Source organism: Doryrhamphus excisus, linkage group LG8, assembly GCF_037039965.1.
Source record: "Doryrhamphus excisus strain RoL-2023G ecotype Guam linkage group LG8, RoL_Dexc_Guam_v1.1, whole genome shotgun sequence".
NCBI classification, from domain to species: Eukaryota; Metazoa; Chordata; class Actinopteri; order Syngnathiformes; family Syngnathidae; genus Doryrhamphus; species Doryrhamphus excisus.
Genome location: NC_136364.1, coordinates 12693933 through 12721889, shown reverse-complemented (window position 1 = coordinate 12721889; position 27957 = coordinate 12693933). Strand labels below are relative to the sequence as shown.

The 27957-nt window shown below is 43.2% G+C and overlaps 1 protein-coding gene across 1 annotated transcript; it reads left to right on the top strand.

Moving 5' to 3' along the window:
* The first annotated feature begins 16 nt into the window (after positions 1-16).
* LOC131134579 (uncharacterized) lies at positions 17-27902 on the top strand. The gene is made up of 43 exons (XM_058080022.2): positions 17-186; positions 807-910; positions 1009-1188; positions 1253-1474; positions 2047-2226; positions 2304-2495; positions 3642-3791; positions 4352-4455; positions 4923-5125; positions 6469-6689; positions 6758-6904; positions 7011-7175; positions 7292-7443; positions 8175-8343; positions 8403-8511; positions 9394-9530; positions 11210-11335; positions 11801-11980; positions 12525-12749; positions 12838-12964; positions 13520-13719; positions 14629-14841; positions 15316-15461; positions 15552-15679; positions 15761-15905; positions 17444-17576; positions 17639-17785; positions 17860-17986; positions 18058-18269; positions 18919-19081; positions 19153-19220; positions 19294-19454; positions 19767-19884; positions 20131-20306; positions 20372-20408; positions 21792-21938; positions 22006-22338; positions 22402-22499; positions 22562-22641; positions 22713-22792; positions 26479-26498; positions 26578-26667; positions 26925-27902. Exons 1-43 carry the CDS (start codon positions 95-97, stop codon positions 27054-27056), a joined length of 6339 nt encoding a protein of 2112 aa, XP_057936005.2. The 5' UTR covers positions 17-94; the 3' UTR covers positions 27057-27902.
* The last annotated feature ends 55 nt before the right edge of the window (positions 27903-27957 follow it).

Sequence of the window (27957 nt, the reverse complement as noted above, 5' to 3'; positions counted from 1 at the left end):
CATTCTTTTGTTTTTTTCGAAAGGGAGGACTTTTCCCAGTGGCCTGTGTGCTGCAGGGTATGTTTGTGTTGGGGGAGCGTCTGAACCATCCCCAATGGACAATCAAACCGGCTTCTTGTGCCCTGCTGGCTTTTTTTGCTCTGTGGGGACTTTTGTACCTCGACCATGCCCCAAGGGAACATTCAGGTGCAGAACCTACCATGGTTCTAAGTCTCTTATAGTCTAAGTTTGTTTTAGCTACAGTGTTTGCATAAGCTAACTTTCTACTCTTGACACATAAAAGGGTGAACATTTGTGAGAACTCTATATTATGTTATTTTTCTGTCAAATGCCTGAAATAGTGATACTGTTATTAAACCCAAGGGAAGAAATATGAATAATATTAATAATATACTGTAACTCCAGATGTTTTCCCCCAATCTGTGTAAATGTTAGTCAGCATTTATACTTTATATTTCATCCACCTCACATCAAGATGCTGAATAAAAATGCTAATTAATTTAGGGATAACATAAGTACAATTTGCTCCGTTAAGCATATTTTTAGAATACTAAACCATATTCAAAAAACAGCATGATTTATTAATGTGATGGTGAGGGATACCTGTACACGGTCCATCTTGATGTGTCACACCTGTGAGGTGGATGCATTATAAGTGCAGATTTGAGGGAGCGACAGTAGGTAATGTTTGTGTATAGAGAAAAGGTATTTTATTTGTATTTTATTTTATTTGTATTTTTGTTGAGTGTGTGCATGCAAGCATGTCTTCCGAAGCCCCATCGATAAAACTGAACATCTCTTGACAGTCAGCGAACCGGACTGGTGGATGAATCTCAGTGTCGCAGTTGCAGCCCAGGCTTCTACTGCTCAGAGGCAGGCCTCTCAGCGGTCTCCGGACCATGCCTTCCTGGTAATGTGTTAATTAGTCTGAATAATGACATGCAATGTCACATAGAGTTTCTATGCAGTTCTTTTACAAACTGTGGGATAAACACTTTTTTGCCCCAGGCTTCTACTGTCTGGACGGCTCTCAGACGGCTGCACCAATATCGAGTGTAGCTGGCGGTGTATGTCCAGCAGGCTATTACTGTGCAGAGGGCAGCAGCGTTCCCTTACCCTGCCCGGCTGGCTCCTTCCGGAATGAGACAGGAGGAAAAGGCAAAGACGACTGCAAGACTTGCCCTCCTGGTAATGACGTCAGTTTTCCCAGCAGTATCTTTTCACTCTCTCTCTGAAGTTCATCTATTTTCAGGCTTCTACCAAGATTTATCAGGCCAGACGGAGTGTAGTCGATGCCCTGCTGGCTTCCACTGCGAGACCCACAGATGGAGCTCCACCAGGGGGAGCTTTTCAGGGCTCTCCAGCCCTCTGCCCTGCCCAGCTGGCTTCTTCTGTCCCAGGGAGAGAGCAGACGGTCGTCCGGTCCCTTGCCCCAGAGGCACATATGGCCCCAGTCAGGGTCTTACCTCTGAAGGTACGACTTGACTTGACCCCAACACAAGACAACATCTCTTTGAGATCCAGAGATTTATACACATAAACCAACAGCTCGTACCAAAATTACCTCTCATGAGTCAGAGCTTTTTTTTCCTGTCACTCACATATACCAGTCTCAGGGTCTCAAACGTTGTTAGCAACGGAGGAAGAGTTATGTTGCTAATTTTAAGATGATGTTGATGTTGATGAAGCAGAGTCACCCAGCAACTTTTGTGGTCCTTTAGTTTTTGTTATTAATTCATTCCAGTTGACAACCAAAATGTAGGAAAACCAACACACATTTTTTGTACAAAATAATAATAATAATATAATATACTATACAATAATAATAATAAGTGGAGGAGGGGCGGGAACTGCATCTTATTAGGCAGTCATTTTGTCATTTTCAAGCCTCGTCCAGACATTTTGTGTCATGGGTCCTAGGTTTCTCGTAGTCATCGGTATTTGTGCATGTGAGTTAAAGGGCCGCTGTTGATGGATGTGACCTGGCAGCTAGCGTGTTTACTCTCAGGACTGTCGTTAAAGCTGCCAGTCTCTTCGTGTTTACAGGTGAGTGCTCAGTGTGCCCTGCAGGTCACTTCTGTGGCTCTGAAGGTTTAGTGGAGCCGTCTGGACGGTGCACTGCTGGATATCTTTGCCTAGCGGGGGCCTCGGTCCCCAACCCCACTGACAACAGTAGCGGGTCACTCTGCCCTCCGGGGGTGTTCTGCCAACAGGGACTTAAAGCAGGTGCATACAATGACCTCATGTTTGAGCATCACTGTTGTTCAAGTGAGTACCATGACTTATCCCCTATTGTGGTCTAGGTGCCTGCCGGGCAGGGTTTTATTGTGGCTGGGGTTCAGGCAGAGTAGATGAGACTGTGTGTCCCGCTGGGTTCTTCTGCCCTGGTGGAACACCAACGCCCATTCCCTGTCCTGCTGGAACATTTACCTCCAGTGCGGGGAACTCCCATCTGAGCAACTGTACTGAGTGTACCGCAGGATACTACTGTCAAGGTGGGGGTGCGTCATCATATGCATCGTCTAGTGGAAAAATAAACACACAAACACAATGATATTGTCTGTTAACAGTCTTTCCAGACTCCATACATTCCTGGTAAACGCTCAATTAATGCCTTTATTTCAGTGGTGCTGCCCATGGCTTTTTTTAACTTAATTTAACAACAAAACGTTAAAGAAAAACAGCAAAACAACAGTAATCTAAGTAAAGAATCAAAATACTGTATCAGGAGGAAAAAAAATCTATGGAGAATCTTACGAGAATAATGTCGTAGTATCAGGAAAAAATTAGATTATATATATATATATATATATAACATGTTCTTTATATGTATTTATATGATTACATATTTTATGTTTATTTTATTTTATATTATTTTTTAAAGAAGTAATATGAGAAACAAACAAAATGAAAAATAAAGTTGTAATTTTTGAAAAATGTGATTGCAGGAAAAATGTATAATATGATAAAAAAGACAAAATATGGTGGGAATAAATTCATAGTAACGAGAACAAAATTTAAAAGTTCAAATTAAATTCATTCATTCATTCATTTTCTACCGCTTATCCAAATGAGGGTCGCGGGGTGCTGGAGCCTATCCCAGCTGCCTTGGGGTGAGAGGTGGGGTACACTCTGGACTGGTGGCCAGCCAATCACAGGGCACATATAGACAAACAACCATTCCCACCCACATTCATACCTATGGGCAATTTGGAGTCACCAATTAACCTAGCATGTTTTTGGAATGGGGGAGGAAACCGGAGTACCTGTAAGAAAACCCGTGCATGCACGGAGAGAATATGCAAACTCCACACAGAGGGTGGAATCGAACTCCGGTCTCCTTGCTGTGTGGCGTGCATGCTAACCACTCGTCCCAAATTAAATTCAATTAAGAAAAAAACAGCTGTAAAATATTTAATATAATAGTTAATATAAAAATAATATACAAATATCAACAAAAAATAAACTATTTTTGAGGAAAAAATGAAGTGATATACCGAATCATACGCCTCTGTGTAATTATGGCCTGATTCCAAATAACAGGCCTCCTCTATGCAGATCAGGTGATTAAAGCCCCAGCTGCAATTACAGCATTATGTTTACACTATGTTGCATTGTGTTGTTTTTGTCCTGGGCTCCAGTCGAAGGAACCGTGCAGCTGACATTGTGTCCCACTGGATACTACTGCCCCCCAGGAATGACACAAGGACAGGGCTTCCCCTGTCCAGCTGGTACCGTCCAAAACCAGCTTGGGGCCTCCAGTCTTGATGCCTGCCTACTCTGCCCTGCTGGTAAGTGTTGATACATGTTTTGTAGCATTTCAGCGTGTACTGTAATATGGTTTGTTAGCAAATTTCATTGATTGTTTTTATTGGCGCCCCATATGGGCCAAAATAGTACATTGGGTCGATCTTGTGACACGGTTAGTCACACAAATGGAATGATACAGAAATAATGAAATGTGTTGTAACATGTCTGTAAATAATGTGCAGCTATAATGATATGACACCTGTGTGAATTGAGAAATGTGATATGTTGTTTAATTGCGACACTTGGAGATTGTCACTGCTGTGTCAGTCAGCTGCCTAAACGAATACACATATGATTTTCACCTCCTTTAATTCATTTGTGACAGCAAAGATGGGGGTTTTGATGTAAAAATATGGCTGTTTCCACACACCAGGATGTGTCATGTCACATGTTAAATGTGTCTTCTTCAAGAACAGTTTTGGAGTGACATGACACATTTTTGGAGTGAAAATACGGTATCTAAATGAGATACTTGTGGGAATTGTGGGCAGCATTTAGTGTTTTTCTGTTTTAACTTGCATTCTGCTGCTATTTACTGCAGGAATGTTTTGTTCCCAGCCTGGGTTATCACAACCTACGGGACCGTGTGAGTCTGGATATTACTGTCCTACTGGATCGACAGGCTCAAACTCTTCTGAGTTTCAGGTGTTGTGAATGAATACTCGGAATGGATGGAATGGATAATTATGGTTGATATTTATAGTCCATTTCATTTACATGTATCCTGAGGAAAAAAAAAACATTTCTAATCTCCATCCTCGCCATGATGACCCCTTTCAATTTCCGTGTCATTACCTTTCATCTAATTATACCGTCAAATGAAATGTCAGCTTTGTTTACAACCAAAAATGACAGCATTTCAGGAAAATGGTCCCAAGTCCCTTGACAATATTTGATGTTTTTCCATTTGCACAGCCTCAGATTCAAATCTAATTTTGTCTCCAGGACTGAGCAGAAATGTCTCTTCTCGTCCACTTATGCACTATACAGTACATGTACGACAATACAAGCATTTTCAGGAAGGGATGCCAGCATGCACATTATTTGAAATTGTCATTTTGTGCTCTCTGCTACATCAATAATATGCTAAAATGCTTCTTCTCTTCCCTCAGAGTAATTCAACCAAAAGCCATCTTTGTCCCTCTGGCCACTATTGCCCTGCTGGAACCAAAAATCCAATTCCGTGCCCCGCAGGCTCTCTATCCATCTCTCGAGGTCTAAAGAGAGTTGAGGACTGTCCCCCCTGCCGCCCTGGACGGTTTTGTGATAAACCTGGGAGTACAGAGCTCTCTGACGCTATTCCTTGTCATGCCGGGTAAACAACTTCTCAATGTCCTGTTTTCCTGTCACCCAGGGAAGGACGTCCGTGTATTTGGTCGCCCTCCTACATGATTTACACTGAAATTATTCATGACTACTTGCCTCTAACCTTAAAAAGCAGCAATGGAGGGAGTTGTTTTGCTGAAAAAAATGGAAATGGATTTCTGTTTCTGTCAAATGCAAATGTGATGCAAAGCGTTCTCGCTTGGCCCTCTGCCTTAAAGCAGGAGTGTACCAACTTATTTCATAGAGGACTGCATACTGAAAAATCAAAGGATGGACAGGGCAACCCATGTAGATATGCTAGAAAGTTAGATATATTTAAAGAAAAGCAGCCTGCATCTCAGCTTTGTGATTGTTGAAGAAGTCTATTCAGTTTTTCTCCTTGTTAACTCCTTGTTAACTCCACCAAGAGAAGCACGGACGTTATGTTTTTGCCAGCATTTATCAGTTTGTGTTCAAAATAACTTGAAAAGTTGTGAATGGATTTGGATGAAACGCTTTTGTACTTCCGTATTTATCAGCCGAAGTCAATATTCTCAACTCATGTGGGACATTTAGGCGTCCCAGTACATTGCGCTATCATGGTCGGTGTTATTATGCTAATGTTAACATGTTAGCATTGCTGGCATGCTAACATACTAGCATTTGTAGCTGTTTTCATGGTAGAAAGATACACTTAGCACGACTGGTGTTACCATGCCAATGTTAGCAAGTTAAGATTGCTAGCAGGTTAACATTAGCATAGCAGCATTTTAAGCCGTTTTCATAGGTAGACACATATATAAACATTTAGCTCTATTATGCATGCTAAAAGCAGTATGTCACACACACTCTAGGTAAATTTTTTGTTTTTTTTATGTAGATCAGTCGTAGGCGCCCATACACTGGTTGTCACCTAGTTGCTCAGTCAAACATGTGCTCATCAGTCCCCTAAAGGCCCATGCCAAGTTTTGCGGTGATTGAGTTCAACACCTTAAAGTAACAGTGGCTGTTTTGTTGAGTACAAGTCAAGTCTTATAGTAGGTTGTGTAATAACTATAAAAGTAATATGCAACACAGTAGTTCATCAATGTTAACACAGGTTTCTCATTAGAATTTTAACATTTATTTTATCTTATCATTATTTGGGTTTACTTTTCACGACCTGACTGCCGGTCAATGATTTTGACTGAAGATATATATAGATGTATATGTATGTATGATGTATGTATTGATGCATCTGGCCTTGGCGGAGGTCTGGGTGAGGATGCATTATATGCTGCTTGCTGCTGAAAAACTTCACTCAAATCCCACTCAAACACAGAGTATCGTATTTGTGTCTGCTTCCGCCACAAGCTACGTTTGCCTGGGCGGAAGCCCCAGCCCCACCCCATCCGACGGTTCTCATGGCTACCAGTGCCCTGCCGGCTACAGCTGTCCTGTTGGCTCAGCCAGAGCACTGCCATGTGAGCCAGGCACGTACAATCCAGCTCCTGGAGCATCCGAGTGCATTGTATGCCCGAGAGGAATGATGTGCTCCTTCCCAGCCACACTGGAGCCTGCCCTCTGCACACTTGGTGAGCAAGTACGCTATTGGCAAGATGCCGTATGCACTGGATCTACATTTCATGTCCTCTTTTTGTAGGTCATTTTTGTCCTGTTGGAACCGCTCTGCCTCAACCTTGCCCTTTAGGGACTTTCAACAACCAGACAGGTGCACACTCCCGCTCTGTCTGCACAGCCTGCCCCCCTGGACTCTACTGTAGCACATATGGAGCGCCATCCCCACAAGGTGTCTTCATTTTTAGCCCTTTTATTTGGTGAAGTGGTCTCATAAAGGAATAGTGGGTAAACACATCGAGAGAATGATTTATCATGCCTTTGGATTCTGTCTATAGGTTCTTGTCTGCAAGGCTATTTCTGCCAAGGTGGAGCCGCGGGACCAGCTCCACAGAGCACAGCTAACTTCCCTAAGAATGGGCCCTGCCCCGCAGGTCACTTCTGCCCGGCGGGGTGTCTCGCCCCAATTCCTTGCCCTCTCGGCTCTGTCCGCAACAGCACTGGTAAAAAATAGCCGTTTGTTTGTTGCTGCAGCCTCACCAACGTGGGATGCACTTTGATAGTTCAGGGCCGTTCGAGTTTATTAAAGCAATTTATTCCCTCTGTTGGTCTTCCAAAGGAGGCGTGTCACTGGAGAGCTGCTTGACTTGTCCTCCAGGTCACTATTGCGCTACTGAAGGTCTCTCCAAGCCAAGCGGACCCTGTGCCGCCGGTTTCTACTGCCCTTTGGAATTCTCTTCAACCGCTCCTTACACCTTGGCGTGTCCCAAAGTATGGCTTTTCATGTCATGTCTTTTTTACTTTATTCACACAAAATTCCTTATTTGTCTGTATCACTTTTAATCTTTTTTTAATCATTTTTAATCATTCGAAGAACCTGAACCTCAGTTGGTTCCTTCCAAAGCTCTTCCAAAGGACAACGGTTGTTGTTTGCTAAAATTGTATGCTAAAATATTGTTTATATGTTTACTAAAGTGATCGCACTGCTCTTTATTATATCTATTTTTTTCATACTTTTTTTCGGCATTATTATATCTAATCAAACTTTTTTCTTTGTTTTTTGCTTTACAGCACTTTGCTGAAATGTGCAATACAAATAATGTATTATTATTATTATTATCATGAACTGTCACCAAATAATGCAGTGACGTCTCATCACCAAGTGCCCTCAGGCCATCATCCCCAGTGCTTCTCTATTTTTCTGCATATTTATGTATATTTTAGTCGAAATCTACCCCCATCTTTTGCGTTCCATCTTGTGAAACTAATAGCACCACTGATCATACAAAGTGGATCCCCCCATCTTTGCGATTCATTATTTGTTATGTTTTTTTTCTCTGAAAATAGCTCATTGCTATTACATGGATTGCAGATTTCTGAGTTGATGGACAGGTGCTTTATTGATCAGCCTTATGGTAATTAGCACCATAATTCGTCCTATGTTGGTGTACTAATCATGCCTTTCCTTGGGGAATTCCATGCCCTCCTTGCTGTCTATTAAGGGCCACTACTGCCCGCAAGGTTCCGCTGTGGCCCGTCCGTGTCCCGCGGGGGAGTTCCAGCCACAGCAAGGCGCAGACCGCTGCATCCCCTGTCGACCTGGCTTCTTTTGTGAGGACGCCATCGTAGGAGAGCCTCGACTCTGCCCACCGCACTCATTCTGCCCAGCAGGTTCTCAAACAATTCCATACAATGGTGAAATATGCGTCTTGATGCCAATCTCCTGCCAGGTACCATGGTGCCTCGCCCGTGTCCAAATGGATCTTACACTGACCCAAACAAGGGGGGACTACAGGGGGATAAAGAGTGTTTACCCTGCCCCCCAGGGAGGTTCTGCAGGTACAGCCCATCATGCATCACAGCCCTTGTGCAGTCAGCTGTGTGCGTGTGCACCTGTCACACTCGCATGAGGTCAGGTGGTTCATGCTCGCAGACGTGAGCGCAGACGTAACTGTTGGCACTCATGCAAGGACGAAGCTGCCAACAGGGAAATAATCAGGATTTGCTTACGCTCACTGTGCTGTTCTCAAGGTTCCCTACACACAACTCCTTGCCATCAGTTTCTTGTAACACCGTGAGCCAGCACAGAAGACCTTGCTTTTATTTATACACCTTTGTTGTACACTTGGCCTCAGTGACACTGCAATGAATGAACTCATTACATGCATCAGCAGATGGTGCAACTCAGGAAATATTAGTTACTTTCAACACGACGGCGAGTTTTAGCTGTGATACTACCTCCAAAGGCAAATATTTGGCAATTAATGTGCGTCCCAAGACATTGTATTTGAAGATGTAGTTGGGGGTTGTGATAAAGCCTCGGATATTTGGGGCAGATACCATTAGTGTGACTGAAAAATGTTGATGATCGATAAGCAATATATTGGCCATTATATGAAATAAGAACATTGTTATATACTCTACAAGAACATCATTTCTTACAATACAAAAACATTGTGCCGATATAAATGACTATATATTTACCACTGAGTATTTGCAATCAGCTCAAAAACAAATGCTGAAGCAAACATGATGAATTCAAAAGATGAAATATATAAAATTACAACTAAATACATTACTTGTAACATTTTCAAAATGATTTTATTTTATTGTAAAAATTTATATATTTTAATTTTTATTTTTATATTTTTAATTTTCAAAATGATTTTAATGAAGACATTAACTTGTGTGTAGTAAATTCAGTTTTTCCTTTCCATACAGAGCTGGCAGGATACAAGGTGCATGTGCTGACGGGTACCTTTGTCTTTACGGGAGTGCTGAAATGACCCCCCAGGGATCAATACCTGACCTAACGCTGTGTCAGTGGGGCGTGCAGTGTGCTGGACCGTGTCCACCAGGTACAGAGCAAAGACTAAACAGACTTTTATGCAGCCGGTCTTATCCGAGCACCCACGTTTTCCTGTGTCATTAAGTGGTGGCCCACTTTTATAGACGTAAACGCCAGCTAATTTATCATTTCCTTTAAGGACCAGGTCCTAACAAACAGAAATAAATGGCCATTCTGACAACTTTTTGTGCTGTGCAGAACAAGAAAGTTGAAAACAAAAGCTGTAACCACAGAGGAGAACGGGATGGGAAGTCCTGTTCCCTGAATGCATCCCTGTTTGTCCTTTATGGTGCGCAGCCCTCTGATGCAGCCAACCAGCAGCCGCTGTCCTCTGACACAGACAGAAAAAATGGAAGACGCAAACCTGGACATACTCAAAGCAAATCAGCCCAACGAAAACAACAAACACATGACAGTCGTAACATAGCAATGCCTCAATAATCGGGATTATCGTATTTTCCGGACTATAAGTCACAGTTTTTTTCATAGGTTGGCTGTTCCTGTGACTTATACTCCAGAGCGACTTATAAATGAAAAAACTGTTTATGTTACATAAACACTGGATACCTTTTCTGTTCATGTTTATATTTTTTGTGTAGCTGAATAAGCATTGTGTTAGCATATCTTACCCCTATTCAGCCTGTTCTCTATTCTTTTATTGTTAGAACTTTCCTTCCAAGAGGACGTAATGTCTGTTTTGGTCAAGTAGTTTGGAAAATAAATTACCCACCAAAAATGCTGATGCTTATGACTTATGTATGTTTTTTTCTACCAAATGATGCATTTTTGGCCTTGTGCGACTTATACTCCGGAGTGATTTATAGCCCAGAAAATAATTGGTTCCACATCCGACCGGGATGAATGAATTTGGATTCATGGAAGTATGATTCTTCATTTAAACAGTAAAGTGATTTTCGGAGTTAGAGCACCGAAAGACCTTCTAAATATGTTTTTAAACATTATTAGAGCCCCGTATAATTGAAATAGCACCCCTACAGTCACTGTTACACTTGTATGCCCACTATGGTTGATATAAGAAAAAATCTAGACATAAATAAGACATAATATAGACTTTCACATGTATCATTTGGAGAGTTCTTTGTTGTTGTTTATTTTAACTTCCAATATTGGATGACACTTTTTGTCTCATTAGTAGCTGACACCTAGTTAACAGTGTAGAATGCTATGTATCATCGTCACGTCTTTGACTGTGTCTTCTGAATGCCTTATGTTGGTCTTTTACTTCATTTTTCCACGTTTGTGCTTGAAAATACAAAAATATTTTAACATTTGCTTCAAACATAAAGGGGCCCATTATGCTTTTTACACTTTTCTGACCTATAAATGTAGTTAGAATATTGTATTATTGTGTTAAACCATGCCAAAGGTTCAGATCAGGAGGTTTGCGCATTTTGGAAGTTAGCCTTAAAAAACATTTGAGACGGCTCTAAACGCTCGGTTTGAGACGGCGTTCTAACATTGGTGGTTTGTGACGTCACAGATCGCTGGGCTTCCTTATATGGATGTGCTATGTAGCCCCCCCTCAAGCTCTACTCCACCATTAAATATATTATGTAATTCTTGACTGTGAGCCACTTTTGCGTCCCACACTGATCTAATGCATAGACGCCCTTTTTGCATCAGCCAATATTGATGATGATAGTTCAGTACCTCAATTCTTTTTTTCAGGGTTCTACTGCCCTGAAGGAACAGAAAAGGCCGTCTTGTGTCCGGAAAACACCATCAGAAGCTACCCAGGCGGTGCCAGCGTGCAGGACTGTGCAGCATGTCCACCACGGCACTGGTGTCAGCCTGGTACGAACACGCTTTTTTGGCGGATGCTGTGAAATGCAAATGTAATGTAATGATAATGAAAATGAATGCATGCAGTTTATTAAATTAGCATCAGCCATTAAAGCGTGGTTTGTAATCCCTTTTCCCTGGAAAGCATTGTCGGCTTTTGCTGGCCTGCCATGCTAACATGCAGTTAATTGGCGTCAGTGCGGCCCTCAGAATGCGGGACAGAAAAAAAAAAACTGGCTGACAGCCACAGGAGCTCTGTTTTGGAATCATAAACAGGCTTTGGCTCATCCAGGCAGTGCTTACAAGTGATCAATGACATAATGAAATCAATTTTTCAACTTGGTTGCAGCGTACAGTATGTAACAAATGTGCCATGAAATAGTCTCCATCCATCATTCATTCATCAATTTATTTTTTCCTCTACCCCCTCCCTATGTACTGTACTGTGTAAAAGTCCACCCTTGTGTTTGTTTACAGGAGAGCCAGAGCCTCGTCTGTGCCCTGCTGGTCATTACTGTGACGGTTTGCCTGGAAGTGACATTAATGGATGGAGGGGACCCAAGCCTTGTCCCGTGTTCACCTATGGAGCCTCCACCGGAGCTGGCAGTAAAGACAAGTGCCTTCCCTGCCCTCCTGGATCCCATTGCAACCGTACAGGTGCCACACAATAAGCCCTCCCTGATTAACGCGTCGCTGCACGAACAGTACTCATAATGTTAATTAAAAGGGTGATTGGTGCGCTATATCTTGTAATGAGGTGTAAAATATGAGCACAGCGCTGCATAGCATTGCTCCTGTCTCCTGTCTGACATTACTCAAAGACATTTCAAAGCAAACCGACTTTCCAGGTTGTGTTAATTTCACTATGTATGCACGCTATTATACTCCTGCCTGAGCCTGTGTTGGAGATAAGAGCGGAGGAGTTCGAATATGATGGAAGGCCTTAAATTTAAAGCTCATATCACTTGGGGCTATGCTGATGATTGAGTGGTTGGATTTTTGTAATAGAAAACTTTTATCGAAGCAGCCTCACACGCTAATCTTCTAAAATGGAAGCCATATTGTTGTCATATCTTTTTGATGATGCTCCCCCTGGTTCTCTGTGTTCATAATAAACGTCTTAAATAATGTCACTGCATATAGATATTCTCATAAACAATGATGAAGTGAATATAATCGTGCAGTTTTTCTCCCTTTCTAGGACTTGCAGACTACACCAGCACGCTATGCCCACCTGGATTTTGGTGCAGTGGTTCTGGAACCCCCATCTTATGCCCAGCAGGCACTAAGAGGACCCTTCCTGGCGCTGCTGATCCCAGTCAATGTGAGCCTTGTGCTGGGGGGACCTTCTGCCCAGACCCTCAGGCTACCGGGCAGCCCAATGTAGAGGGCATACCCTGCAGGGCCTCTTATGAATGCCCCTCAGGTCGGTTTCATGACAATATTGTGTCTCCAAATCCCCTGCAAGGTCCATAATGACATCCTGCACTAAATAGTTGTTGCTTACTGTCAAGGTTCAGCCTCAGAGAAGCTGTGCAGAGCCGGCTCATACTGCCAAGCCCAGACTGCTGAGCCTCAAATCTGTCCAGCAGGTTATGTTTGTACCGAGGGGTCGCACTCTTACAATCTCCCTCAACAACTGTGAGTGCACATCCTTTTGGTGTGTGTGTGTGGGGGGGGGTATGTGTGAGGGCATCGGAAGCAATTTAAAATTTGATATAGATATTGCATGAGGAAGCTACTCAATTACATAATGAAGAGTTACATGAGTGACATGAGTCGGCACATTTTGACTGCTTTTATTTGATATTCACACATAGCCTCCCACAAATATTGAACTCTTTCTTTTAAAGGGCACATATTAAGATTTGTCCATTTTTCTGACCTATAAATGTGGTTAGAATGTTGTATTCTCTCGTTAAACCATGCCAACGGTTCAGATAATGAGGTTTGTGTATTTGGAAGTTAGCCCTGAATGACGTTTGTTTGACCCATTTAACCCATCTTCCATGTATGCCTCGCTGTTGCCCTCTGCTAAGCATCAACTAGGACCGGTCTAGTTCAAGTGAATGGAATATAGAGTATTGTTTGCATGACGTTTAGCAGGCCAAGTGAAAATCTGTGGCCACCCGTTATAACAAAGCTGTCAGGCATGGTGAAAAGTTCTATAAATAACTTTCCTACTGCTTTCCACAGCTGTCCATATCCCTACTACTGCCCCCCCAATAGCTCTTCAATGAAGTCCTGCGATGGAGGCTTAAAGCCTGTCAACACCACTGGGCTTAGAGGGTCCAAAAGCTTCTGCTGCAGAGTATGTGAGGAGGGCACATATCGTCCCGACCTATCGGCTGTCGTGCAATGCCTGTCATGCCCACAGGGATATTTCTGCCCCCCAGGTATATCCATCCAAAGAGAGGTTACACACATAACCTCACACATATTAGAGTGCCCTAGACACAAATAACAACAACTTTACACTTTTATTCTACAATGTAGTAGACATAATAATAGAGAATATGGTATTTAAGACTTGTGCTTCTGTGTGTCGCTATAAACGTGTTCGGTAGGGATATTAAATGATGTTGGGGTCAGGAGTTGAGCAGCAACAGTAGCCCATGTTTATATTAGGGTTTGTTCTTCTGCCATCATTCATTCATTCATTTTCTACCGCTTATCCTCACGGGGGGTGCTGGAGCCTATCCCAGCTGTCTTTGAGCAAGAGGCGGGGTACACCCTGGACTGGTGGCCAGCCAATCACAGGGCACATATAGACAAACAACCATTCACACTCACATTCATACCTATGGACAATTTGGAGTCGCCAATGAACCTAGCATGTTTTTGGAATGGGGAGGAAACCCACTCATGCACGGGGAGAACATGCAAACTCCATAGCCGAGGGTGGGATTGAATTCAGGTCTCCTAGCTGTGTGGTCTGCGCGCTAACCACTCGATCGCCGTGCAGCCGTGACATCATTCAAACCTGCAATAAACGTTGTTTGTATGTCTCACCGTAACATTACTGACACCAAGTGACCAGTGTGGACTACTACATATTGTTCAGTGTCTTTGAATGCCTCTTCTGAATGCCTTATATTTGTATTTTAGTTCACTTATTGTTTTTCCTTGAAAATGCTTAATATAGGCAAACATTCATAAAAAATGCTTAAATATGCATACATATTGATTAATAATAAATCGTATTCAAACACAAAGTGGAATGGTACGTTGTACTGCGATACGGTACGCTGCAAATAAGATTAATTCTAATATTTTCCATATTTTCTTTCTATTTGAATGCATAGGCACAGACAACTACAAGAGTAACCCCTGCCCTCGGGGGTATGTGTGCCCCTCTGGGTCCATACGACCAACACCCTGCCCCCCTGGCTCCTTTGGCAACGCCACCCATGCCGAGAAGCTCCAAGACTGTCACCCATGTCCGGCGGACACGTTCAACCACCTGCATGGCCACACAGCCTGCTTCCCTTGTGGCAGCTCGTCCACATCAACACCAGGTTTTATTCTTTTTTTATTGCTCTGTTGTGAGTAGCAAAATATGCCACTACGATGCCAACAAATGAGGCTGATGTCAGAATACCAGATTCCACACCACCTTAACTCAAAGGGCCCAAACTGTTTCGAGAAAACACAAAGAATTGATCTGTCTAAAATGAAAAAGTGACCCACGTACTCACCCAGGTAAAAATATAAATTTTGGAAAAATATTTTGAAGAAAATCCACGGCAAGAAAATCTTATTTTACTGTCAGATTAGGCAGGGCGAAGGCAAAGAACAAGACTTTGGCACAGCATGGACAACAGTCCAAGAGCGTGTGGCAGAATGCCTGCAGAAAAAGACCAATTGGCCTGACCAACAAAACAACACTGTACGATATTCAGGTCGATACGTTCTATTCAGGAGGCCTGACCCAATACTTTCACCTACACTGAGCGCTTTTAGAGCTGTGTTGTCATATATTGTCTCCCGAGGTTCTTCATCATGTGCCTGCATTGGCAAAAACCGTGCCTTTCAGCACTCAGATGGTTCATGCTTGTGCAGAACGGGCTTCATCTTTTATAATGAGCTGGACTTCAAAAGCTCTGCTTCTGACAGCGAGTTGGACTGCCAGCCTGAGGTCAGTAGTCTTTTTTTTTCTTCACAGAAAGAGACAAAATAAATCCCAGCAATGTATGGATAGCATATATCTTATGTGTGCATGCCTCAGATGAATCGGCGGTGTGCTGCAGGGCAGGTTCGTCTTGCAGCATCCAGAGAGTGTGTATCACCTTCCCTTCATTCCTGTAATGTAACCTGCGGACCGCATGGAGGAACCCTGGATGTGGAGATGGGGATGTAAGTTGTTTTTTTTTTTTAATTTCACTCTACAGTCTGTAAAAGTAATGACGCTTTATCTGCCTAATCCCAATCCCTTAGCTGCCACTGTCAGCGATACGTGTCGGCCGAGGAGCTGTGCGGCCCTTCCTGCCTCTCCAAAATGCCACAGCTTTCATCCCACTTCTCCCCAGATGGGCATCTGATTCTCAGTGTTAGAGAAAAAGACGGCACATTGTGGACCAAGGTGAGATTTTAAAACAATCCTTTTCACTAGGGATGCTCCGATCACATTTTCCAAATTATTTATAGTAGTATTGGTAGCATTGGCCTGTGGAGCCGTATTATAGGGGAAACGTTAGGACAACTCCAGGGTCCAGGTATCATGCAGCGGGCTCCAAGTGAGAGAGCAGTCGGTAAACCAGATGTCTTCCAGTTGAAAGGTATTTATCGGCTAGCACCGTTCACATGCATTTTCACGGAAATGGGCCAATATTGAGCGGGAGAATCCAACTTTTTACCTCATAATTATCTCTGCTAGGAGGTTATACTCGGAGTTATGTGTGTCTGCAGTATTATGCACAAGCTGCTTAACCTGCAGGTTTTTAATGCAGTCAGCCTCTCCTCAGAGAACACGATACAATTAACCCCCCAATCCCCCAAAAACTGATTTTCTGCCGCATATTTTGTGGAGTTTTCCACTCAACTGATTCTGTTTACTCACTCTCTGTCAGAACAACAAATCAAATCGTTTTGCACTAAAATTAGCTTTTTTATTTATTTATTTCTCCCAAGTTACTGCCCCCCTCCCCCCCCCCCCATCAGTTTGGCCTCAGCTAATGTCTGCTTTCACTGACGTTTCCTGTTATTGAATAAATGCTCCAAATGGTATTATGAGTGCAGCCATAATATGTCTCCATCAGGTAAACAGTCTAAACACGACATTACAAAATACAAAACACATTGATCAATATCTTGGTCATCCGTTGCAGGGTCTCTTAACTTGCCTCAGTACAAATACACTCCTGATCAAAAGGCCAGCTAAACTATTGCAAGAATTTAGATATTGCTTTAAGGAGGCTCTAAGTATAGCTGTAGAATGCAGAAGCCAGAGACCATTTTTAGAGTAAACAATTTATTGCAACCATTAAACATACGTGGGCTGTTCATCAGCTGATCAAAAACGTAAGACCATAACTCAAAAAGACCAGAGTCTCGAAAATAGAAATACACTTTTCGAAAAAGGACCCTGCACTATTCTTGTTAATCACCTCAAAAACTGGTTTGGGCAACCCCTGTCTGGTACTGATGTCCATGTTTGTAAACCTCTCTCGCCATCCATCCCCAAATGTCATCAAGGGACATTATTCAGGCGGCCATTGTTGACTGAGGCCTTGTCCTGTTGAAAAAGCCACACAGCCTTCTGTCAGCACATGACTGATGTGATGTGCTAGCCCTTTAAGGGTAAGCAAGCGAAACTACAGCCTGAATCTTATTTATGCATAGGAGGAAATAAAATAGAGAAAATAAGGGGATTAACCCTGAAGTCAAGACATTACAGACTTGGGCCTTGGAAGCACAGATGGAGCTCTTCTCCCATCCTCTCCCATCCCCTCCCATCCTCTCCCATCTTCCCCATCCTCTCCCATCCTCTCCCATCCTCTCCCATCTTCCCCATCCTCTCCCATCCTCTCCCATCCTCCCCATCCTCTCCCATCCTCCCCATCCTCTCCCATCCTCCCCATCCTCTCATCCCCTTGTCATAGTATCTTTTTTTCTCTCCAGACATTATTGGACATTGTAGGACCAGATCGCCATGCACAGGACATTAGGAAGATCCATTTGGTTGAGTTTGACTCTCAAGGAGTATTTGGTTGGATTCCTACACGAAAACAGGACATTGAGCTGTTTCTCTCAGGTGATAAGACTGTCTCCGTCTAAGATCATTTACAGGAAAATAATTCTGAAGATTCTTTTCAGAATCATTAGACATCTCAGCTCCGACAAATAGAAAGAAGAGAAGCACTGGAGATCCCCAGGAGTTACTACTACCTCGAATCCCAAACCCAGTGGCCTGCCTGTCCACTGGTGACATGCTAATTTTCCGTCTAACCATAAATCACACAGGTATCCCATCTGGCTTCATTTAATATTCATTATTTCTAGTGTGCTTGCTTGCTTATTCATTCTGGGCCCTCCAGATCGCAATCTCAGCCACTTCCCCGTCTACGATAAAGACCACTTGTTCAACAGTAACCCCAGCTGGGACTTTGGGGTCTTCAGACGTCTTCAGACACTCATGAAGCAGTCAAATCTCAATAACACTTGGTGAAGCACTGCAAGAACAGAGATTCAAGTGCTGTTATACGTGCTATAGCATTCATTTGTCCTTCTGTCAGGTTTGCCCATGTCTTCTCCCAAACGGGAAAATATGCATTCATAGACAGCGCTGTCCCACATTGGAGTTTGGTGGCGGTGGTGAGCGAGGATGGGACAGAGTGCGACCCGCGGGCCGCCACCTTTCAGCCCATGACCCCGACACAGCTTGTCAGGTTCGGAGTTGTCACGCAGCATCGACTAAACCTCCTCCCGGATTGGGGAGTGATCACAGGTCAGTGCTGAAAAACTGGAGAAGAGTCAGTAGTTTACAGTGCCCAAGTACAGTAGAACCGAATACTTCGCAATACAGAGACATACACACACAAACCCCCTTTTCCACACACTTTTTTTTAGTGTGACAGCTTCAACGACGTGACACTGCGAGTCTTTCAACATGCATCTTTTATTCTGCCATCTTTGACAAACATGACAAACACATCAAGCACAAACACGAATAAATAACAATAATAATGCTAATAAGTTCCCTTGCAGCCTTTAATGCCTTTACACATTGAGTGCTGTGTGTGCTTTTGTCACATTGACACCAACCCCCCAAAAAACATCTTCGGCTTCTGCTTGCCGGTAACTAAAATATTACCTTGCAGTTCAAAGCAAAAAAATCATCTGAGAAAAAAACACTTGTTACTTTGTACACTTGTACGCCAAGGTACTACTTTATAAATCATATTAATATTGAATGTCCTCCCTGCCTCTCATGCCTCCACCTCAACAGTACACTCTGTTTTACCCCTGGTAAAACCCCTGGTTATCCCAACTTCACCATACCCATAAAAACAGCCATTTCAGATACAGGTCTTGTATTGAGTCAGTGTGCTAGCCTCCATTATAGTATACTGTCTGTATACTGTTACTGTGTTTAGGCCTCCTAAGTCTACTGTTAGTGCTGGTTGTGGTGGTGACCACTACCGTGGTGGTGCTTTGGCCCAGCAAGGCGAAGCTGGTCTGTGGTCAGTGGAGGACAAAGCCCAAGTGGCGCAGTCTCGGTAACCCCCCTCATCTGGTGTGCATTTGCACTGGAGACAGGTATGCCATTTTGGAATACAAATAAAGACCCCAAACAGTCATTGATTGGCTTTTGTTTGTGTTTATTCAAGGTTGTGTGCAGGTAGCAGAGGTGTAGCGGAGGGAGCAGAAGGCGAGGAGTCTGTCCTTTCTAAGGGAGGTGAGTTCACGACTGATGAGTTTTAAAAAAAGCTAAAACGACAGGTGACTATTAGCACAATCTGCCCATGTAGGAATGGTGTCGGAGCGCTTTGATTTGGAGGAGTTCAATGTAAAGACTTTGTACGACAAACTGGAGGACCAGAACCTTCACGTGGCCTCGCAGCTGGCTCGGCATCGCAAGGACACACAGGAGTTTTATCGGAATATCTGCCAACAGGTTGAAGCACTACAGGTAATGCAGTGTGTTTTTTTCTACTCATTCATCAATAATAGATGATAGGGATGCCTAGGTGCCGATATTGCAGCCTTGAAGGTTGGTTCATATTCACATTGGTCTGATATCAACACCAATCATAATACTTAGTACAATGGTACTTAGCAGTGAGCATGAGGCAAACTCACCCATTTACTTCTTTATGCACGCGGCATATAGTTTTTTTTGCTGATATCAGGCTGATTTTCAATGTCATCGGATTGGGACATCCGGAATAGATTTATGTGTGTTTTGAAAAACTTGTGTTTTTGAAAAACTTGTGTTTTCAAGCACGTCTTTGAGAATATGGATGGCAAGAAGCTAAGTCTGCTAAAAGAGATGCTAGCATCCCAGACCGCGATGAGGGACAATCCATACAACAGCTCTGAAAAAAGGATATATGAACAAGGTAAAAGTACTTTTCAGCAAAAATACACAAATAACAATGTTTTTATGAATATCCTTATTGACTTTGTTTAGGATTTGAACTTATGAAACTTTAGTTAGCATCATCAAAGCTAACAGTGGGACATCATTTAAACTGAAGGCATATTTTTCGTTTGATAATTAAAATATAAACAGGTTTAATTTTACACGGAAATGCACCTTTTAGTCTTGAGTCACATATTTCCCACTCTTCAATCCGACCAACCAGCCGGGGACTCCGCAGCAGTACTGGGAACTGTTCTCAGGTCAGTGGAGGCACTGCTGGATAAGCTCAATGGAAGCACTTGGCAGACCCGGGATCTGCAACCTCCTCGTGCCAGGGAAGCACCAGTGAGGCATGCTGGTGTCAACACCAGTGACACCAGTACCACACCAGCACTACGGGTAAGATATGCACTTTGTTGAGTATTGGAGAGTACATTTCACTTATTTTGAACGTTCATCTACAGGATCCATCAGTGGATTTGACCGAAATGGAAGCCCCAGGTAGGAACATGTATATAAGAGCGTAAGACTTTTCTCACAGTTTGAATCTGAGCTTTTTTTTGGCAAAATGTAACAAATTGCAAGGAGTAGAAAAGTCACTAGTAGTCACGACTTCACTATATTGTGTTTTGTAAATCATGCTTTTTTGTGATACAATACAGCCTATTAATCAAAAACTATGTATATTTAAGCAAATTATTATTATATATTTGCCCAAATTAAGCACATTTAGGAGTAAAAATGGCAAAATGAACTATCTTTCTCATTTTTTTGCATATTGGTCACATCATCAAAAAAATCAACATATTAGTCAATGACAACATGTCCATCCGTCCATTTTCTATACCGCTTATCCTCACTTACTTATCTTCGAACTAACACTAAATGCTGTTTTCAATGAAACTTTTTCTTTTTAAGGGAGAAAAAAACAAAACAAACTGGCAGGTCAGGACTTTGACTCGGCCACTCCAAAGTCTTTTTGTTTTTCTTCAGCCATTCAGAGGCGCACTTGCTGGTATGTTTTGAGTCATTGTCCTGCTGCACAACCCAAAGTTGGTTTCAGCTTGAGGTCACAAACCGATGGCCTGACATTCTCCTTCAGGATTTTTTGGTAAATGACGGAATTCATGGTTCCATTTATCACAGCAAGTCATACAGGTCCCGAGGCAGCAAAACAGCTCAACACCATCACACTTCATCAGACCACAGAGTACGGTATTTTCCCAAAGGTCTCGGGGATCAAGAAACTAAAAGTTTTCCGAGAGGAATCTTAATGTCCTTTTTGTTCAGCAGTGTTTTTTATCTTGGAACTCTGCCATGCGGGCCGTTACCGTCATGAACACTTACCTTAACTGAGGCAAGTTGGGCCTGAAGTTCTTTGGATGTTGCTGTGGGGTCTTTTGTGACCTCTTAGAACTCTTAACCGTAGTTGGAAGGTCATCAATTAGCTTTTTGGGGTCTATGAAAATGTTCGATTTCTAAATTATGAATCCTACTTTGTGACTCATCACGGTCAGGCCTGGAACCAGTTAATCGTGATAAAGGAGGGATAACTTTATTCATTCATTCATTTTCTACTGCTTGTCCTCATGAGGGTCGCCGGGGGTACTGGAGCCTATCCCAGCTGGGGTTAACCTAGCATGCTTTTGGAATGTGGGAGAAAAAACAGAATACCCGGACAAAAACCCACGATGCACAGGGAGAACATGCAAACTCCACACAGAGATGGCTGAGGGTGGGATTGAACTCAGGTCTCCTAGCTGTGAGGTCTGCACGCTAACCACTCGATCACCGTGCAGCCCGGGATAACTTTATTTGATTTGTATCCACTTTCAAACCAATGTGCTCCATGGTTCATCATGTCCTGTGTGTTGCTCCCCTTAGGCCATTCACACGGCACAGAGCCTCATCTAAGTGACGTGGACCTAGCCAAGCTAGTCTGCATTACCCCCCTATGCAAGACTCTACAAGAGATCCAGGAGCCCTTCCAAAATTTCCCCACAGCCCCTCCTGGGCAAACTCTCCCTAACGGTACACAAGTAGAAAGACTAAATCCACACAAGAAGTCGGAATAAATGTATTCTCCGTCTTCCCACAGTGATCGGTGAGTCATCCCAGGAGAACGCTGACGTGCGGCTTATTCCAAGCGCCCTCGACAGCCTCTCACCTCGCCACTCTGCCGTCTTCCTGTTTGGTTGCCGGGTGATGGAGCTCCTTGAAAAATGCTCCTCCGTGTTCCCCTCTGTGCTCCTCATGCCGGCCAAGTCCGTCCCGCGTTGGTGCTGCGATAACAGTCTGCTGTCGCATTGCTCGGGGGACTTTTATTTTGACGCCAGTCATCAAGTCCTCTATCTGAAAGAGGATAAGCTGGAACACATCGGGCATTTTATCGGCACCATCCTTCTATCCATGGCCCACGTAGCGTCATCAGGTGAGCCTTCACAGCTGTGTCAATCATCTTGGGAATACACAGCATATTATCTTCTTAATCCAGGACTGAGAGCCCAGAGCTTCATGCAAGCGCTTCACGAGGCCATATCAGCTCTGAGCCTGCAGCTATTCAACATGTCTTTCACGCAGAGCACAGCAGAGGTGCGTAGGTGGCATTCCAAAGTCTTCACGCTACATCATGTGATTGCATCTTCTCTCACCAGCACGGCGCACTGGGAGAGGAATTTCTCAACACAAGCGTTCCCAAAGCAGCACACCTTACTGAGCAGGTCTTGGCTGCAAGGTGCATTTGGAAGGGCCAACCTCAACGTTTCTACCTGTTAACAAAATAACACCTTGGGCTTTGTCTTTCAGGCTGGAAAAATACAGATATTCAATGTTAGAGCAGCTCATTGGAAGGCTTGGTGCAAAGCCATCTGAGGACAGAGAGACAGGTAAGCGACAGTCTGGGGCAACGTAATTAGTTGTGGTTCGGGATGTTCAATATTTACATAAAAATTAGATATTCTTTCATATTGATATCATTATTTCTGCCGATAACGATATCAAGCGAGGGGCGGTCTGCCTAATAGAATATCCGAGCGACGGCGTATAGGACGTCTGCAACCTGCGGTGGTGACTCGGACCCCGGTGTCCCTCCTCAGCTCCGTGCCCGCCAGGCCCCCTGCCTTCTGGCCCCGAGGTCAAAGTGCGTTGCCCCTATTTTCTGAACATTTCACCTCTTTAAAGATAAAGATAAAATGGAAAAGATAAGATGGAAGCAGCGTGCCTCCATTGTTCAGTAGAGATGAGCGCGGTTCTCCATGCTGCAACTATTAAGTATTTTCAGTAACTTTAAGGAACACTGTAAAGCAGGGGTGTCCACGTGTCGGCCCTGGGGCCATTTTCTGCCCTCAGCTTGTTCTTTGTTGTTGCTAATGAGATATTCATTCATTCATTTTCTACCGCTTATCGGTGCTGGAGCCTATGAAGCCTATCCCAGCTGTCTTCGGGCGAGAGGCTGGGTACACCCTGGACTGGTGGCCAGCCAAATCACAGGGCACATATAGACAAACAACCATTCACACTCACATTCATACCTATGGACTGTTTGGAGTCGCTAATGAACCTAGCATGTTTTTTTGGAATGTGGGAGGAAACCCGAGTATCTGGAGAAAACCCATGCATGCACGGGGAGAACATGCAAACATGTAACATTCAAAGGTGCAAACATGCAAAGGTCTGCGCGCTAACCACTCGTCCAACGTGCAGCCTATATCACTAAATATTACACTAATTTGTCAGCTATTACTCTACTGCAGTACAATATACTGATGTTTTCTTTAGCATTTTCAATGTACACATCAAAGTGGCAATTGTGTCTGCACTTGTTTTGGTCTGCTGCCCCCTGTCTCTTTTCTGTCTTGCAGCAGACTCCTGCCTTGCTCTCCTGGTTTGCACACCTGTTGCCCATCAGCCGTTAGGCCTTCTTAAAACCGCTGCCTTGTCCTGCCTGCACGTTGCACGCTTCATTTTTGCGCCTGACCTTTTGTCTCTCTTTCCTGTAACTCGTATTTCTGCTGCCTACTGTCTAGTTGAGCCACTTTGTGATCCTTATTTACTACTTGTACTCTTTTGTTTGTACGTCTTTTGTTGTACTTTGTTTTTCCTCCTCTGTATTATTAAATACTATTTTCCTTTAAATTTTCCTTGGTCTGTGCTCTGGGGTCCTCAACACATGGCACTAGTGCCACCCAGCGTAACAAATTGTTCTTTTTGGACATTTTTTTTGTGTGTTTTTAAGCAGTTTCATGTTTTGCTTTTTTTTTGTTATACCCAAAATGAACCCAACCGTGACCTTAGATGACCATAGCTTATGGCGTACAATGGCGTGTATACAAGATGCACACACTTATTATTATTTTTGTTTCCAATACTTCCATGAGGAGCTACAAAGAGCCCATTGGACTCATTGGCTACAGCATAAGGAGTATTGAAAAATAATTGTAAGAAGTCAAGCATATTACACCACAGGGTCCTTAATTGGTTGTTTGTTTTATAATCCGTGCTTGTTAGGGCTTGTTTTGCTTTGTTGCTTTTCCAGGCGAATTGTATCAGCGTTCATCAGTTGTACATTCTAATTGTTGTTTTCAGCCTTCATGGTCGAGTGCGAAACAGTCCCCCAACTCCCAACACACAACCAATGGACCCCCGCTGATGAAATCTATTCATATGCAGTATTTATATGTTTATCACTGTGTGTGTTTGCTCGTGGCTGTCAATTGGTGGATTGTGATACTCGGATAAATTGCGCTGTGATTACGCTGCAAACCAATTTCCCCGCGGGTGCAATTAAAGTATCTATTTGAAAGTAAAGCGGCTGAAAAGTGGACGCTGGTGCCCGCTGTGAACATTTCCAAAAGCCCAGAGGGCGGGAGGAGGAGACGCTTGGTTTGTTTGACAAATAACGGCAGGACACTTTAATGCTGATGGAAACACTTTTGCTGTGTCAACATTATGTGCACAACGCCTGCCGGTAATTGCTGGAGTTCATTTATTAGTTCGTTTATTAGTTTGTGATCATATATTCTGTTTCATACAGATGACAGCGAAGAGGCACGCGCCAGCAAATATACGACGACTATAAACCTTGGATATACTTATATACAAACGTGTTTGCCCCTTCCTTATTGCTTATTTTTTCCACCATTAAATGATCATCAAATATATTGATATATTGATATTAAATGTTAGTCAATGTGGGTGTTGTCTATTGTCTACTATCGTCTACTATTGTCTACTATTGTCTACTATCGTCTACTGAGGTCTATCGTCTACTATAATCTACTATCATCTACTATCGTCTAGTATCGTCCATCGTCCACTATCGTCTACTATTGTCTACTATCGTCTACCATTGTCTATCGTCTACTATTATCTACTATCGTCTACTATTGTCTACTATCGTCTATTATCGTTTACTGTCGTCTACTATGGTTTACTGTCGTCTACTATCATCTACTATCGTCTACTATCGTCTACTGTCGTCTACCGTCGTCTACCGTCTGCTATAGTCTACTATTGTCTACTATCGTTTACTATCATCTACTATCGTCTATCGTCAACTATCATCTACTATCGTCTATCGTCTACTATCGTCAACTATCATCTACTATCATCTACTATCGTCTACTATCGTCTACTATCGTCTATCGTCTACTGTCATCTACTATTGTCTACTATCGTCTATCATCTACTATAATCTATTATTGTCTACTATCATCTATTATCGTCTACTATTGTCTACTATCGTCTACTATTATCTAGTATCGTCTACTATCGTCTACTATTGTCTACTGTGGCCTGCTTGTTAAATTGACTTAACAAATGGCGAAAACATGGAACGGTGGTGAACCTCGCCAGGAGCGGCCGGCCAACCAAAATGACCCCAAAGGTGCCGCGACGACTCATCCAAGAGATCACAAAAGACCCCACACCAGCATCCAAAGAATTAAATTAAAGAATGAAATTATGTATTGCTATACAGGCTGTACTCTGGCGACTCTAAAGTACATCAAAGTTTACTTTTGATGGTACTGTCCACCCAGAAGATTAATCGAGGCACACGTGGTTAATTTTGACCATTGAAAGTTATTAGCACGGATCCTTTAAAGGAAGTTTTTAGGATTTTATTTTTGTTGTTAGAAATCCAGGTGTGGATGGGTACCAAAAAGGTCCCTATTACGTATAAAATGTCCTTAGGTCTACCGTTTTACTTGAATTGGTTCTTGGAAGGGCCCATGGTTTTAGCCTTGAGCTGAAATCGATTTGTTTAAGCATCTTTTCAAACACTGTCGAAGTTCCTGCATGGACTAACGATAATGGACTCATTCAAATAAACACACGTCAATTTGCAGAATGGTAATGGAGGTCTGAGCCAACGGGGCGTCCAGGAGTGGGGGTAGAAAATGAGAGTGAAGTCCATTTGCAGTGCTTTCAAGTTTTAGTTCTGGAAGAATAGTCATTCATGGCGGGTGTAGTTCACGACATGACTCTACTTTGAGATATGCAATTATCAAGTTTCACTGACCTGCAATCAATATAAGACGTCTAACATCTGTAACTGTTGTATCCCTACCAGCATATGGGACTCCGGTGGAGGTATGGCCGTTCCTAACACATCTTCATCCATGAAGCTCTCCTGCTCCGGGTTGCATCCATTAAAATAGCTGTCTTCCAGGTGGAGGAGGAGATAGACCGCTTGAACCAGGCCTTCTTGGAGCTCAGTGTGCAGCTGCAGAGGAGTGCTCATAAAGAGAGAGAAGACGAGGTAATTCACTGGGAAAGTACACATAAACACGCCATGTTATACGTATGCAGTATGTGCACAAACCAGTAAGGTATTCCGTGTAACACTAGTCTATATGCTAGCTATACTATACTACCATACTGTACTACCGCACTGTACTAGCTTATCTTTCACCGTTATACACAACTAATTACAGTTCTGCTGCTGAGCATCCCAAAATACCAAGCATATCATCATCATCATTAATAACAAACACTGTGTGCTGTGTCCTATGGCAGAGGGCATCCCCCCCAAGCCTGGGTCGTAATGGAACAATCCTGCTGGAACTGAATAGACGGTCCGTTTCGCAGCGCCTCAATCAGCTCCAAATCACATTAGACCGGATCAGACAGCAGCAGCAGGTTCAGTGATGAGGTGAGAGGCCGCACACACGCATGGGCGGCAGGGAACGTCTGAAATTCCTCCTGCAGTATTCCAGCTGGCAGCAGCCGGGGCCAGCAAACAGCGGAGAGTGCAGGTCCTGATCAGAGCGACCTTGAGAGTGCTACTTCTTGACAAGTGAATGACTAACACCGTCCACGGCTCCAACTTTAACGGTCTCTGGACTACCACATGCCAAACAGTCCTGACGTGCTGAATCCGCAACATCACGGTTAAAAATACACAGTGGACATAAAAGACAAACATGTGATACATGCTCCCTCAACATCCGATACGCCTGCCAGGTTGATGTGGAAAGTTTACTATATTATCTATTTCCCTCTTTTACTATGTTCCCTTCATACTTTATTCATTCATTCATTCATTTTCTACCGCTTTTTCCTCACAAGGGTCGCGGGGGTAGCTGGAGCCTATCCCAGCTGTCTTTGGGCGAGAGGCGGGGTACATCCTGGACTGGTCGCCAGCCAATCACAGGGCACATATAGACAAACAACCATTCACACTCACATTCATACCTATGGACAATTTGGAGTCGCCTTCATACTTGATATTATTGCAAATGGATTTCTAGAAAATAGTAGCATATTTATTATTCTCTTATAATATTGATTAAATTAAAGCTCGTAAATTACACTTGTAATATTACAAACTACGGTAGTTCTCCATCCATCCATGCTCCATACCACTTATCCTTATGAGGGTGGCGGGGGTATGCTGGAGCCTATCCCAGCTGACTTGTGAACTTATGAAGTGTCTGTTTTCTAGATATTCATAATAATTAAACATTAATATGTCTTGTAGGATTTGGAAGTACATGCACGATTAAGACAATAAAGTTGCAGTGAATGGACAGATACGGAGTCTGTGTGT